This window comes from Austrofundulus limnaeus, unplaced genomic scaffold (assembly GCF_001266775.1).
Source record: "Austrofundulus limnaeus strain Quisiro unplaced genomic scaffold, Austrofundulus_limnaeus-1.0 Scaffold76, whole genome shotgun sequence".
Classification (NCBI taxonomy): domain Eukaryota; kingdom Metazoa; phylum Chordata; class Actinopteri; order Cyprinodontiformes; family Rivulidae; genus Austrofundulus; species Austrofundulus limnaeus.
In genome coordinates, this window is record NW_013952478.1 from 560244 (window position 1) to 573147 (window position 12904).

Below are 12904 nucleotides of genomic sequence, written 5' to 3' on the forward strand. Positions count from 1 at the left end.
AGCTATATCCACCCTGAAGGTTGATCTTGGACAATATCTGATGATCGACTCTTTTAAATGAAACCAGAGAGCGTTGACAGAGAGGAGAAGGTAGAAATGACTCAGCCTGGAACTGAAAATATGGATTGAGGACCTCAGTTTAGCGTTTGTCGTGCTAGTGCTGAGCTAATACATAAGGCAATATAGCGTTGGCACTAGCGCAAAGGCTAACAGCTCTGTTGTCCTCCATCCATATTTTCAGTTACAGGCTGAGTCATTTCTACCTTCTCCTCTCTGTCAACGCTCTCTGGTTTCATTTAAAAGAGTCGATCATCAGATATTGTCCAAGATCAACCTTCAGGGTGGATATAGCTCGCTAGCAGCCTCACACCGAGGACCTGTTGACGTCATCATTTGATTTTGGATACTATTACCTCTGAATTCATTAAAATTAAAAGCTGGTTTGATAGGAAGGAACATGTTATCACTCAATTTGAGCAAGACAAAATGCATGCTATTCACTCACAACAAACAAATTACATAACATTAGAGGGTGTTAACATAGAAAGAGTGCATTAAATTAAATTTTTAGGGGTAATAATAGACGACAGAATTTGCTGGAAACCACACATTAAAAACATCTCAATTATGGCCAAAGCAAGATATTATCTGAACAGTAAGTCACTCCACATCTTGTATTGTTCAATGATTCAGCCACATTTAAATTTTTGTGCAGAAGTGTTGGGCAATAAAATCAACATTACAGCCACTAATATTATTGCAAAAAAGAGCTGTCAGAGTAATACACAATACTAGTTTTCTTACACACACAAATCCCTTTTTTGTTCAGGCTAATTTATTGAAATTGCTGGACAATGTGAAATATTAAACTTTACTATTTATATATAAAATACGTTGTTAACTAAACATCTTCAGGTAATGTTTTATGAAATGGAGGGTGAGTACAACTTAAGAAGAACACTGGATTTAAAATATGTAGTACTCCTTAAGGCTCTGGATGTTGTGGGGTTGCATTGGTTGACGCGATTCTACAATATCGCGTGGACATCGGGGGCAGTTCCCCTGGACTGGCAGACCGGGGTGGTGGTCCCCCTATTTAAAAAGGGGGGCCGCAGAGTGTGTTCCAACTACAGGAGCATCACACATCCGAGCCTCCCTGGTAAGGTCTATTCGGGGGTTCTGGAGAGGAGGGTCCGTCGGATAGTCGAATCTCAGATCCAGGAAGAGCAGTGTGGTTTTCGTCCTGGTCGTGGAACACTGGACCAGCTCTACACCCTCAGCCGGGTCCTGGAGGGTGCATGGGAGTTCGCCCAACCAGTCTACATGTGTTTTGTGGACATGGAGAAGGTGTTCGACAGTGTCCCTCTGGGACTCCAGTGGGGGGTGCTCTGGGAGTATGGGGTACCAGGCTCATTGATATGGGCTGTTAGGTCCCTGTACAGCCGGTGCCAGAGCTTGGTCCACATTGCCGGTACCAAGCCGGACTCATTTCCGGTGAGAGTTGGACTCCGCCAAGGTTGCCCTTTGTCACCGATTCTGGTCATAACTTTTATGGACAGAATTTCTAGGCGCAGCCAAGATGTTGAGGGGATCCTTTTTGGTGACCTTAGGATCACATCTCTGCTTTTTGCGGATGATGTGGTCCTATTGGCTTCATCAGATCGTGATCTCCAGCTCTCGCTGGAGCGGTTCGCAGCCGAGTGTGAAGCGGCCAGGATGAGGATCAGTGCCTCCAAATCCGAGACCATGGTCTTGAGCCGGAAAACGGTAGTGTGCCGCCTCCGGGTTGGGGAGGAGGTCCTGCCCCAAGTGGAGGAGTTTAAGTATCTCGGGGTCTTGTTCACAAATGAGGGAAGAATGGGGCGGGAGATCAACAGGTGAATTGGTGCTGTGTCTGCAGTGATGCGGGCGTTGTACTGGTCTGTCGTGGTGGAGCGAGAGCTGAGTCAGAAGGCAAAGCTCTCGTTTTACTTGTCGGTTTATGTTCCTACCCTCATCTATGGTCACGAGCTTTGAGTAGTGACCGAAAGAACAAGATCGCGGATACAAGTGGTCAAATGAGTTTCCTCCACAGGGTGTCTGGGCTCTCCCTTAGAGATAGGGTGAGAAGCTCGGTCTTCCAGGAGGGACTCTGAGTACAGCTGCTGCTCTTCCACGTCGAGAGGAGCCAGTTGAGGTGGTTCATCTGGTTAGGATGCCTCCTGGACGCCTCCCCGGTGAGGTGTTCCGGGCACGTCCCACTGGGAGGAGACCCAGAGGAAGACCCAGGACACGCTGGAGGGACTATGTTTCTCGGCTGGCCTGGGAACACCTTGGGATTCCCCCGGACGAGCTGGTCAAAGTGGCTGGGGAGAGGGAAGTCTGGGTCTCTCTGCTTAGGCTGCTGCCCTCGAGACCCGATCCCGGATAAGTGGCAGAAAACGGACAGACGGATGGTAGTACCCAAACAATTATGAAAAGATTTTGTCTCACTGTAACTGGGGTCAAACTATGGAATGAACTAAATATCGAACTAAAACAATGTCCAGGCATAAACTAGTTTAAAAATAAATATAAAGCTACTTTGCTTACATTGTACAGGAAAGAAAGGAATTAAAACAAATATGAGGTTTTTGTTCCTTCCTTTCTTCTGTTTTACTAATATCATTATTGATAGTGTTTATTGTTATCTTACTATCATTATAATAATTATTTGTTGTTGTTGTTGTATTTTCTTATTTTCTCAGTGGTCATTTAAGACTGTCATCGTTATTATTATTTTTATTATTATTATATGAATTCATAGATTTTCTAGTTATGAGAGTTGGTTTATAATCATTTTGTCTGTGTAGTATAATTTGTTTGTTGGCTCATTGGCACAGTATGTTGAACAGTCACATGAATACCATAACATGGTTTTAATTGCAAATTTTGCTAATTAGTGCATCTGTAAGTAAAACATTTCATTAAATTGAGGTAAGGGGTAGGATTAAATAAGTGTTCACGTCTTCCTACTCCCTTTCAAACAGAAAAGTAGTAGTAACTGGGTTCTTGGTTATGTATGCATGTTTTCTTTGTCCTACTGATTGCTTGTTTTCTTATTTTTAAAAATATGTTTGAAATACATTTTTAAATAAAAAAATCAAAAAAATTAAAGATCATTTACCCATTATGCTTTGCGAGTGAATAAAATGGTGGTCCGTGTTAAAATATATATTTTTAAATTTACAAAACTGAACAGCCTGCAGTATTTTTACAGTCTTTATTTTACAGTTAAAATATATGTTTACTAAATAAAGTTTAATGTTACAACTAATCATGGATCCCTTTAGGAATAAATATTTAGCTAAAACAGCATGGGTCAAACAAATACTAAAAATGCAAGAATGTTCCTGCAGCCCTTGGCCTGAGAATGTTTTGCTGCCTAGCATCTCTCCTACCCTGTCTGTGAGACTCAGGTGTTGGACGGGTGGCTGGTCACGGTCCACCTGGCCAGGAGACGGCTGCTCCCTCAGGGCCCCGCTCTCCTCATTGTTGCTGACCTCAGACCCGTCACCTGGGGTTAGTAAGCAGATCGCATGTAGGAGGGTGTCAGACTTGGCAAGAAATCAAGCAGTGGGATAATTATTACACCCAGCGGAGACAGTCAGTACTTTGTACAGGTATTACAGGAAAAGCTCTTTCTCTTACCAGCTGACTGTTCAGCCAGGTTGTGGGTGATGATCTGGCAAATACGAGTGGTTAAAGGTACAGGTGTGTCTCCGGATGCTTGCAAGTCACCTTGAAGAGTCAAACTCCTGTCTTCTGAGCTGCCATGTGAGTGCAGCAGAGACTCCTCCAGCTTCTGCAATCACACCAATCAACCCATGGCCACTGAGACAAACACCTACAGCTCAACTCATAGAGGCTGTAATGCTATACTATAAACAGTCAGATTGAACACGAGACGAGCTTCCTTTTTGATAAATACTTTACAAATCAGGTTGGCACGGGCTATCCCTTTAGACCAGGGCTACTCAACTAAACTGCTCTGGGGGCCACAGTTACTGCAGGTCAACAGCTCAGGGGCCGAACGTCCAGCAAATGAAGTCTTTATGTAAATAAACCAAGTATTACAAAGATCTGTTACCTATGAAATAGTTTATTTTAATGCATTTAATCATGAATACAACATGCAGAACCTTATAAAAGTAGTGATAATTAAACAACAAAAACAAAAATAAAACATTCTGCCTCTTATTTAACACAAATAATATTTTGACATCTCTGACTTGCTTTGGCAAGTCAGAGATGTTTTTAATCAATTTTAATTTCACTTTCACAGTTTTGTCTTCAACTGCTTATAAATGTAACTGTCTTGAAATGTGTTTTTTTTTTACCAGCTTGTAGCCAAGATTCTGATGTTTCTGCAGACACCAAACAAGTCTATTTCTAACTAAAACAACTTAAAGTAATTAAAGTAGAAAACCAGGGGTTTGGGCTTAAAAGATGAACGAACCAATTGTCGGGCCGAACTTTGGTCACTCGGGCCGGATGTGGCCCGCAGGCCACCACTTGAATAGTCCTGCTTTAGGGCGTCCCACTGAGACTGCAATTATTCAGACACAGAGACTAGTTAATGATAACGAAATTGAGAAATAATAATGGGAAAATGAGAAAATTTTCCATAGTCTCACTGAATTCTCAATGCTAGTAACCAAGTGATCGGCGAGTTTTGAGGCCACATTTTAAACAGTCAATTTTTAAAAATCATGATCTTTATTATTGTTTATCATGTGGGCTTTAGACCGTTTGCCTCAGATGCTGCTGTGAAGGAGTCAAATGACAGTTCATGAGTTGACTATTTTGAGAGAAAATTTGTGCCGTGTGTTTTTTCAACATGTTTAAAACTCAAGCAACACGACCCATGTGAGGAAACAGAGAGCCTTATTGACATTCAGGAGACTCCCTCATGAAGGTCGTTTGCCAACTAGTTGCAGATCAGTGAGGTACTATCTTCAGTTATGCTGCTATTGGCTTCGACTGCAGAGGATGTACTGTTCCCATTTCCTCATTCAACTGTGTTTACTCTCTACGTACAGGTTTGCAATTATTGCTGCCACTAAGTTTGTGTTTTCTGTTATTTCCATAAGAATTACACCTGGCCTGGTGTTCTGTGTTTGTCTGTGTCCCTTCCCTGTCCTCTCAACTCTCAGCTGGGTGAGGCAGACGGTTCATCATCCTGGTTCTGCTGGAGGTTTCCTCCTGGTGCCCACCTCTCTGTGTGCTCAGTTGGGGATGGAATTGAAATGAAGATTCTAGGCCAGAGTTGCCTAAAGTGGGGCCCCAAAGTTGGCCCGCCAAGCCATTTGATTTGACCCACACGCAGTTGTCCTGGTTATTAGATTGTGATCTCCTGTCATGTGTAGAAATATTTCCACTTTTCAACCATTGGTCCAACTGCAGGTACAAGGCGCTGAAGTCAGATCTTAACTCATGGTACTCACTTTATCTTTGAATTATGTTACAATTAAATATAAAATACAAGTAACTACAAGAGACATTTAGATTAAAGCACACCTTGTATAGATTTGCACACCTTATAAGACCATAAATACTTAAATTTTAATTTATGAAAAGTCCCATGAGCCTTTGCTGCTCAAGTATACCTTGAATTTTCTCCACGTTCATGGGCTGAAAAAAAAGAATATCTGCAACCGCACTGGCTGCTAGCTTATTCATAAAAATAAAACAATTTTACTTAAGAAGTATTTGCATCGCATGTATTACATTACTGCATTACCTCAGATTGATTTTAATTTTGGCCCTCTGAGGGAAAATGTTTGGGCACCCATAGGCAGTCTGATTGTTAGAAAACTTTTTAGTAATTTCTTTTTCATGACAATGAATTGATTGTTTATTATGTCTGGATTTTAATCTGGATCAGTTTTGACTAAAATGAGGTTTAAGCACTAAAAAGGTGCTAAATTTGATTGGTGAGTGTGAGGTAAAGTTTTATGATGGATTAATTTGGAAAACCGGAAACCTGTGAAAAAAGTAGTTATACTGACCTGGATAATAACCAGAACCAACTGGAGAAAAAATATGTAATTTAGTTGTTTACAAGCTGTCAGATGACTAGTACCCTGAAGTTACATTTGCTGTGAACAAGTGCAAAAATCAAATGAACTATAATGTTTATTCAGACTACATTAGAAAACCTGTTCTTAATTAAATTCATAAAAATAAACAGGTTGAATTTACAGTATTATGTTAGTTCAAAATTAAGATGAAACAAATAACAGAAGTATAACTTGTTTAAACTTTTTTCAGTTTTTATGTGATGTAACACTGTCTGTTTTGATTAGTTTATTTCATTTTTCTTTAAAGCTAATTTCAAATCAAAGTACAGTAGTATTGTAGAGTACAAGAAAAAACACATAAAACCCTTCATAAACTCGACTTTGTAATCTTTTTGTTTATTGATTAATTGCTAGCACCCGTGCTTGCTCGACACAGACTGAGCCTTGATACAGATTTTATTTATTTATTTATTTATTTATTTTTTAATAAAATTGTGTAAAGTCTTGTTACCAACCTGAATCACGGCCTCTAGTCTCGGTGAATGCCCTTCTTGCGCTTCCTGAGAGCTCATTGCAAACCTTCCCAGCTTTTTCTTTATTTTTAACCAGATGAAAATGTTTACAGCAACGTTAGCTTTAAACTAGCTTAGTGCTAACATCTCGAGAGAGATCCCAGGAAGCCATGCGCGTGTCACTTAAAAAAAACAATAAATTAATAAATAAAATCAAAACAAGTATGTCGAGTTAAGATATACAGTACGCAAAGAAATGTCCATAAAAAGACTTTGGAGAAAAAAAACTACTGGAAAAAGTTGAACTTTTAAAACCACTGCTGCCGTGTTCAGCTATAGATATGCGGTCGTCATGGTGAGCTGGGCGGCTGGCCTGTTGTCATGGTGAGCAGGGCGGCTGGCCTGTTGCCATGGTGAAGGACGCTGGTTCAGTGTTTTAATGAAGGACGGGGTTAATGAATACTCACTGCAGTTAAACCAGAGTCTTCAGTGTGAAAGCTTCACATCATTTTTTCTTCTGTACGGTTTTCAGATTCTAACTGGTTTCACATTTTTGTGCTTTTTATTTCAACAATTCATCAAAACGTTCAGCTCATTCATGTGTGACTTTTGGTGTTTCAGCTATTTATCTGTTTGCAGATATTTCATATTTTTAACCACTTTTTTTGCCACTGAAAATGAATGGAGCTTTTTTCAATATCAGCTTTTAAAATGTTTGTAAATCTTTACAGCACCTTACACATTTTGTTCTGGTTATGCTCTTTTTCACGTTCTTGTGCTAATTGTAGCAATTTTTATACTAATTTTAGCTATTTTATGCTACTTTGGCTAAAGATCTGCTTCTTTCTGATATTCCGATTTTCTATTTTTTTTGTGCTTTTTTTCTGCTACTTTGTGCTTCTTATGATTTCTGCTTTATTCAGCCATTTGCTGCAATTTTAGCCAGTGTTCAGCTGTTATTAGCTACATTTATTTTTTAGGGTAATTACACATTTTTTGTAGCAATTACAACTTTTTTCCAGCTAAGGTTAGCAAACCTATGGTCCTTATGATTCCATAAACAAATTAAAAACATTCCAGATAGTTGTTTTACTGAAAATTTCAGTTGTTTTAGCAATTTTCCTAAAAATTCTTCCTTTTTGCACTTCAACACATTTTTTCTGCTAATTGAAATATTTTTTGCAACCCTGTCTCTGAGTTATCATTTCACATTGTGGCTGCTACATTTATCTTTTATTTGATGCAAATTTTAGCCCTTTAAAAAAATGTATTTATTAATTTATTTTTGCTATTTTAGCTAAAGTAATTCTTCTTTCTCATATTCGTCTGCTTTTTCTACATTTTTTTCTTTTTGTGCTACTTTTTGCTATTCATGCTTCTTACAGATGTGTTGTGCTATGTTCAGCTATTTGCTGCAATTTTAGCTAATGTTCAGCTGTTATTAGCTAAAAAGAACTTTTTAGGCTAAATACACTTTTTTTGCTATTACAACTTTTTTCAGCTAAGTTCAGCAAACTTGTCTCCTTATGCTAATTTAACAATTCCCAGCTACTTTTTAGCTGTTTTTTATTTCAGGTGTTTGTTATTTTATTACTAATTATCACTTTAATGTAATTTTATGACATTTTTTCTTTTTTAGCTATTTTTAACTATAACTATTTTAACTGGGTGCTAAATTCAAACTGTGGCTGCTTCCTTTTGCTTATTTTATGCTAATTTTAGCTATTTTATACTAGTTATAGATCTGCTTCTTTCTGTTATTTTTCTGCCTTTTTCTACCTTTTCTGCTACTTAATGCTATTTATGCTTCTCACAGATGTTTTAAGCTATAGCTCTATTTTAGCTGTTTTCTGTTTTCAACTAGATTTGTGCTCCTTTTTACTGTTTTTCTGCAAAGTTAGGCTTCCAATTGCTTCTTTCAGATTTTTGAAGTGAGCTCACATTAACACTTTCCTACTAAATATTTTCAGCTCAATTTCAGCAGCTTTCAGCTCAAGTTTTAGCAAGAAGTATTCACACTAGCATTTTCGTAGGAAATGCAGTTTCCCTAATAACATTTACATCCAGAAAACTGCCTTTCAAAAATGACTTTTATTTAACAAGTAGTAGAAGACAGCTAAAACTTATATTTATTAATTATTCTTACAACAGGTGCTCTGAGAGTTTCTGTTTTTTTATGATACACAAGCACTATATCACAACATAAATACATTCATATAATACAAGGGATAAACAAACACCTGCTGAGCAGTACATGTTATTAATGCCTGAGGATCATGTAACGCACTATTCTGAGGCACAATAACATCCTGGGATAAACACTTTATTTATGCTTTCAGATGTAAGACAGATATGTCTCTGAACTCTCTGACCCAAACATTTAATCAGTGTCAGGACAACATGTCCTTATGTTGCGTCACTTGGCAAAAGCTCCGGCCACTGGGATGGATCTAAAAAGATGGTACTAACTCCGCTGTAGAACCACAGTCTTGGAAGGAAGCACTCCACCTCCCAAGTGTTTGTTGCTCGATTGTAAACCTCCACCTCCACCCCGTAGTCGCCCTCCATTCCTTTCCAGTGGCCGCCGGTGACAAAAAGCTTTCCATCCACAGTTACCAGGCCACCATTCTCGTGGAGCATGTGAAGGGGCTGGACCTGAGGGGAGGAAACGGATGTGAAAAGATAATCGGATTCTTCTCTTGCTGTAAAAGTCACATTCCTACAAAAAAGCGAGTCAATATGTTTGCAGCTACCAAACATGTCTAAACCAACCTTCTGCCACATGTTTGCCTCTGGATCATATGAATAGACCTTCTTAGTGTTGTCAGCCACGAGGTATATGTTTCCGTCCTCGCAGACAGAGCGAGGAGAGGACAAATACTTAGGGATGAAGGGTGACCATACGCTGATCCAGGAATCTGTAGTAACGAAATACAGATCAATGACATTTCTACATAAGATATCAAAATTAGATTCTGTAAGTGGAAAAAAATGGTGTGTAACTGTTGTGATATAAAATGAAAAATAAAAATTTTTAATAAAGATATTAAAATTTGAAGGGAACATGTGCAAAATCCACTTTTTAGCCCTTTGTTGTGTACTTGGAGTCTCAGAAAAGTTGGATTTAATCTCTCCCAATGCTGCGCAGATATCTTTATATTCTGTTTGGGTCATGTTTTTCAGTCTTTTCAGTTTTCTCTATTTCCTATAATATATTTTGAACCATAACGTCACAGTATTTGCGGCAGAACTGCTGAACAAGGTCATGGACTTCCTGCTAACTAATTTTGCAAATCCACCTTTTTCATTTCTCTCAGCGATTTTGTGGTCCATTTTCCAAATGCATGGACGCTATCGTAAAACTCCATATTGCAGATACTTGGTATGGATGGAGAGGGTGTAAATACGGTAATAACGCACCATGTGATGCATTCATTTGAATCCACGGTTCTGCAGGTTGGTGGTCTTCATTCTCTTCTGGTTCTGGGTCAGACTCTGATGCCAACATGTAAGACTGGATGGACCAGTCTTCTGTTGTTGACATATTTTAATTAATTTGTAAATAAAATGTTTCTGCACTTAAATAACTGTATCTCTGCTATCAAAATAATGGCTGAATGGGGCAGAGTGGACAATGATCATTGGGAGTTAAACTGGAGGGGGGTGGGGCATGAAGCGCCTCATTTGCACTTAAAGAGACAGCACCAAAATGAGTTGATCTGAGACAACTCAGGGTTTAAAGAGGGGCTTGTGGATCTGCAATAAGTATGAATTCAGAGCAATGAATTGCAGTCCCACTTTATAAAACCTCAACTGAATGATTTAAATGCAAAAAGGAAGAATCTAAAAGCAGCAGGTGTCCACTTCAACCAATAACATTCATTTGTTTGTATTTTTTCATAAAAATTTTGTCAAAGTTTAGATTTCTAAAGTTAATTGTGAGAATTAGAGTTATATCTAACGGTGATGTGTTATTCAGTGCATCCTTACCTATAACAGGGTTGTAGCACTGCATGGTCAGAGCGTTATACTTCACTGCACATGAACCAATCACATAGAGCTTCCCATGACAAGCTGTGGCCGTAAAGTTAGTCACATATTTTAGGGCAGGACACGTCAAAGTCCAGGTGTTATTGTAGGGATCATAATGCTCAACCTCGACTCTGTCCGATGTTGTACCTAAAGTGGAAACAATCAAATCAATTTATTTAGATTTATTTGGAGCTCTAGCTTCACCACAAGGTGAAATGTTGTCATTTCTTAGACATAATCATGTCAGTGGCACAGAGAAACGTCTGGAATTTTAATTCTCCACAGCTTTACAAGTTTGAGGTATCACATGATATGTTTATATATATATATATATATATATACTGTATATATATATATATTTACCTCCGATGACATAAATCTCTCCATTGAGGGTTGCTGTTGTGTGGTTTGTCCGAGGCCGGAGCATGGGTGCCACAGTAACCCATCTCCCCTCTCTGGTGATGTACTTCCAGGTCTCTGTGGTTGACCAGGTGTTGGTATTTGCACCGCGTGAGCCGCCTGTCAGACAGAAAAGAGCACTTCAGAAGTTTGAAAACATTTTGAATTCCTTGCAAGAAAAACTAAATGGTAAAACCTTTAGTTTACATTTTTGCCTTTGAAGGAATAGTTTGAACATTTTGAAGTGGTTTCTTATGAACAATATTTTTCTATAGTTCAGTTTGGATAAATAGTTTAATTCGGAGAAGACTGACAAGCTCACCACTCTTCAGAAAACTAAAGTGGATTGTAGTCACCTTAAACAATTCAAATTCCCCAAAATTTTATAGCAGTTAAATGTAAACGCTATTTAGAAACCTTTAAAATGCAACCAGTGTGACAATTTACAGTTATTCGCATAGAAATCTGGGCTTGTATTCAAGTTCAAAGAGCAGCAACATTTCCTGCAGTGGCGACAAGGTAGAGCAGTGGTTGAAGCTGTCACATCTAAGCAAGAGGGTTACAGGTTTGCTTCCCAGTCTGGGGCTTTTCTAGGGGGAGTTTGCATGTTCTCCCTGTGCTTAAGTGGTTTTCTCCATGTATTTCTTCTTTCTTGCCACATACATGTTGGTTTGATTGGTGACTCCAAATTGTCCCAAAGTGAAAGTGCGAGTGTGTTTATTTTTACAAAAATAAATGCAAATCACAACAGAAGATAAATTTGAACGTAAAATTTTTAAAAAGTAAAATAAACTACGCAGGACTATGCATTACTCACCAGTCCTGTCAGATTCAAACTGTATTTTCTCATACTGAAATTATTCAAACATTTATCAACAACAGATAAAATGTCCTGATGTATCTCAATAATCCAGGTAGAAAAATCTTAAAAGAAATTTCAGTGGGTCCTCTGGACAAGTTCTTCTGTGCTGAAAAAACATTTTGTCTCTCCTCAAAGAAACTTTTACTGTCTGAGGAATTTCAGGTATACTTACAAGCAGTGCCTCCACATGGTGGACAAACAAGTTTGATAATGACAATGAAAACTGGCTTCTCGTATGCAAAAGAGGACCATCTGTCTAACTACTGGCCGTTAGTGCCCTGATTATCCCCATTATTCACAGAGGACCATCAGCCTAACAGTCAATCATAAGTGCCCTGATTATCACCATTGTTCAAAGGATCATCAGCCTAACAATTGATTGTACAGTAAGTGCCCTGATTATCCCCGTTGTTCACAGAGGACCATCAACCTATTGACTGGTCGTTAGTGCCCTGATTATCCCCATTGTTCACAGAGGACCATCAACCTATTGACTGATCGTTAGTGCCCTGATTATCCCCATTATTCACAGAGGACCATCAGCCTAACAGTCAATCGTAAGTGCCCTGATTATCACCATTGTTCAAAGGATCATCAGCCTAACAATTGATCTCACAGTAAGTGCCCTGATTATCCCCTTTGTTCACAGAGGACCATCAACCTATTGACTGATCGTTAGTGCCCTGATTATCCCCATTGTTCACAGAGGACCATCAGCCTATTGACTGATCGTTAGTGCCCTGATTATCCCCATTGTTCACAGAGGACCATCACCCTATTGACTTATCGTAAGTGCCCTGATTATCCCCGTTATTCACAGAGAACCATCAGCCTAACAGTCAATCGTAAGTGCCCTGATTATCACCAATGTTCAGAGGATCATCAGCCTAACAATTGACGTAAGTTCCCTGATTATCCCCGTTGTTCACAGAGGACCATCAGCCTTACAACTGATCGTAAGTGCCCTGATTATCCCCATTGTTCCTAGAGGACCATCAACCTATTGAGTGATCGTAAGTGCCCTGATTATCCCCATTATTCATAGAGGACCATTAGCC

At 39.0% G+C, this 12904-nt stretch overlaps 2 protein-coding genes across 3 annotated transcripts in view; both read right to left on the reverse strand.

Annotated features, from left to right (window-relative positions):
• The window catches only part of LOC106519381 (rootletin), a gene marked incomplete at its 3' end in the record, with an annotated part of 47526 nt that extends 40644 nt beyond the window's left edge, over window positions 1-6882 (reverse strand). Inside the window, 3 exon segments of one of the 2 annotated variants that reach the window (XM_014011018.1) lie at window positions 3420-3535; window positions 3670-3823; window positions 6557-6882. In XM_014011018.1, the coding sequence (XP_013866472.1) occupies window positions 3420-3535; window positions 3670-3823; window positions 6557-6613 (327 nt within the window). 2 annotated transcript variants of the gene reach the window in all.
• A 1743-nt stretch (window positions 6883-8625) lies between these two features.
• The window catches only part of klhl30 (kelch-like family member 30), an 8906-nt gene continuing 4627 nt past the window's right edge, over window positions 8626-12904 (reverse strand). Inside the window, exons 5-8 of the mRNA XM_014011020.1 lie at window positions 10949-11104; window positions 10544-10732; window positions 9326-9471; window positions 8626-9208 (exon numbers count right to left, since the gene is read on the reverse strand). Of these exons, the coding sequence (XP_013866474.1) occupies window positions 8960-9208; window positions 9326-9471; window positions 10544-10732; window positions 10949-11104 (740 nt within the window). The 3' untranslated portion in view covers window positions 8626-8959. The remainder of the gene's footprint in view (window positions 9209-9325; window positions 9472-10543; window positions 10733-10948; window positions 11105-12904) is intronic.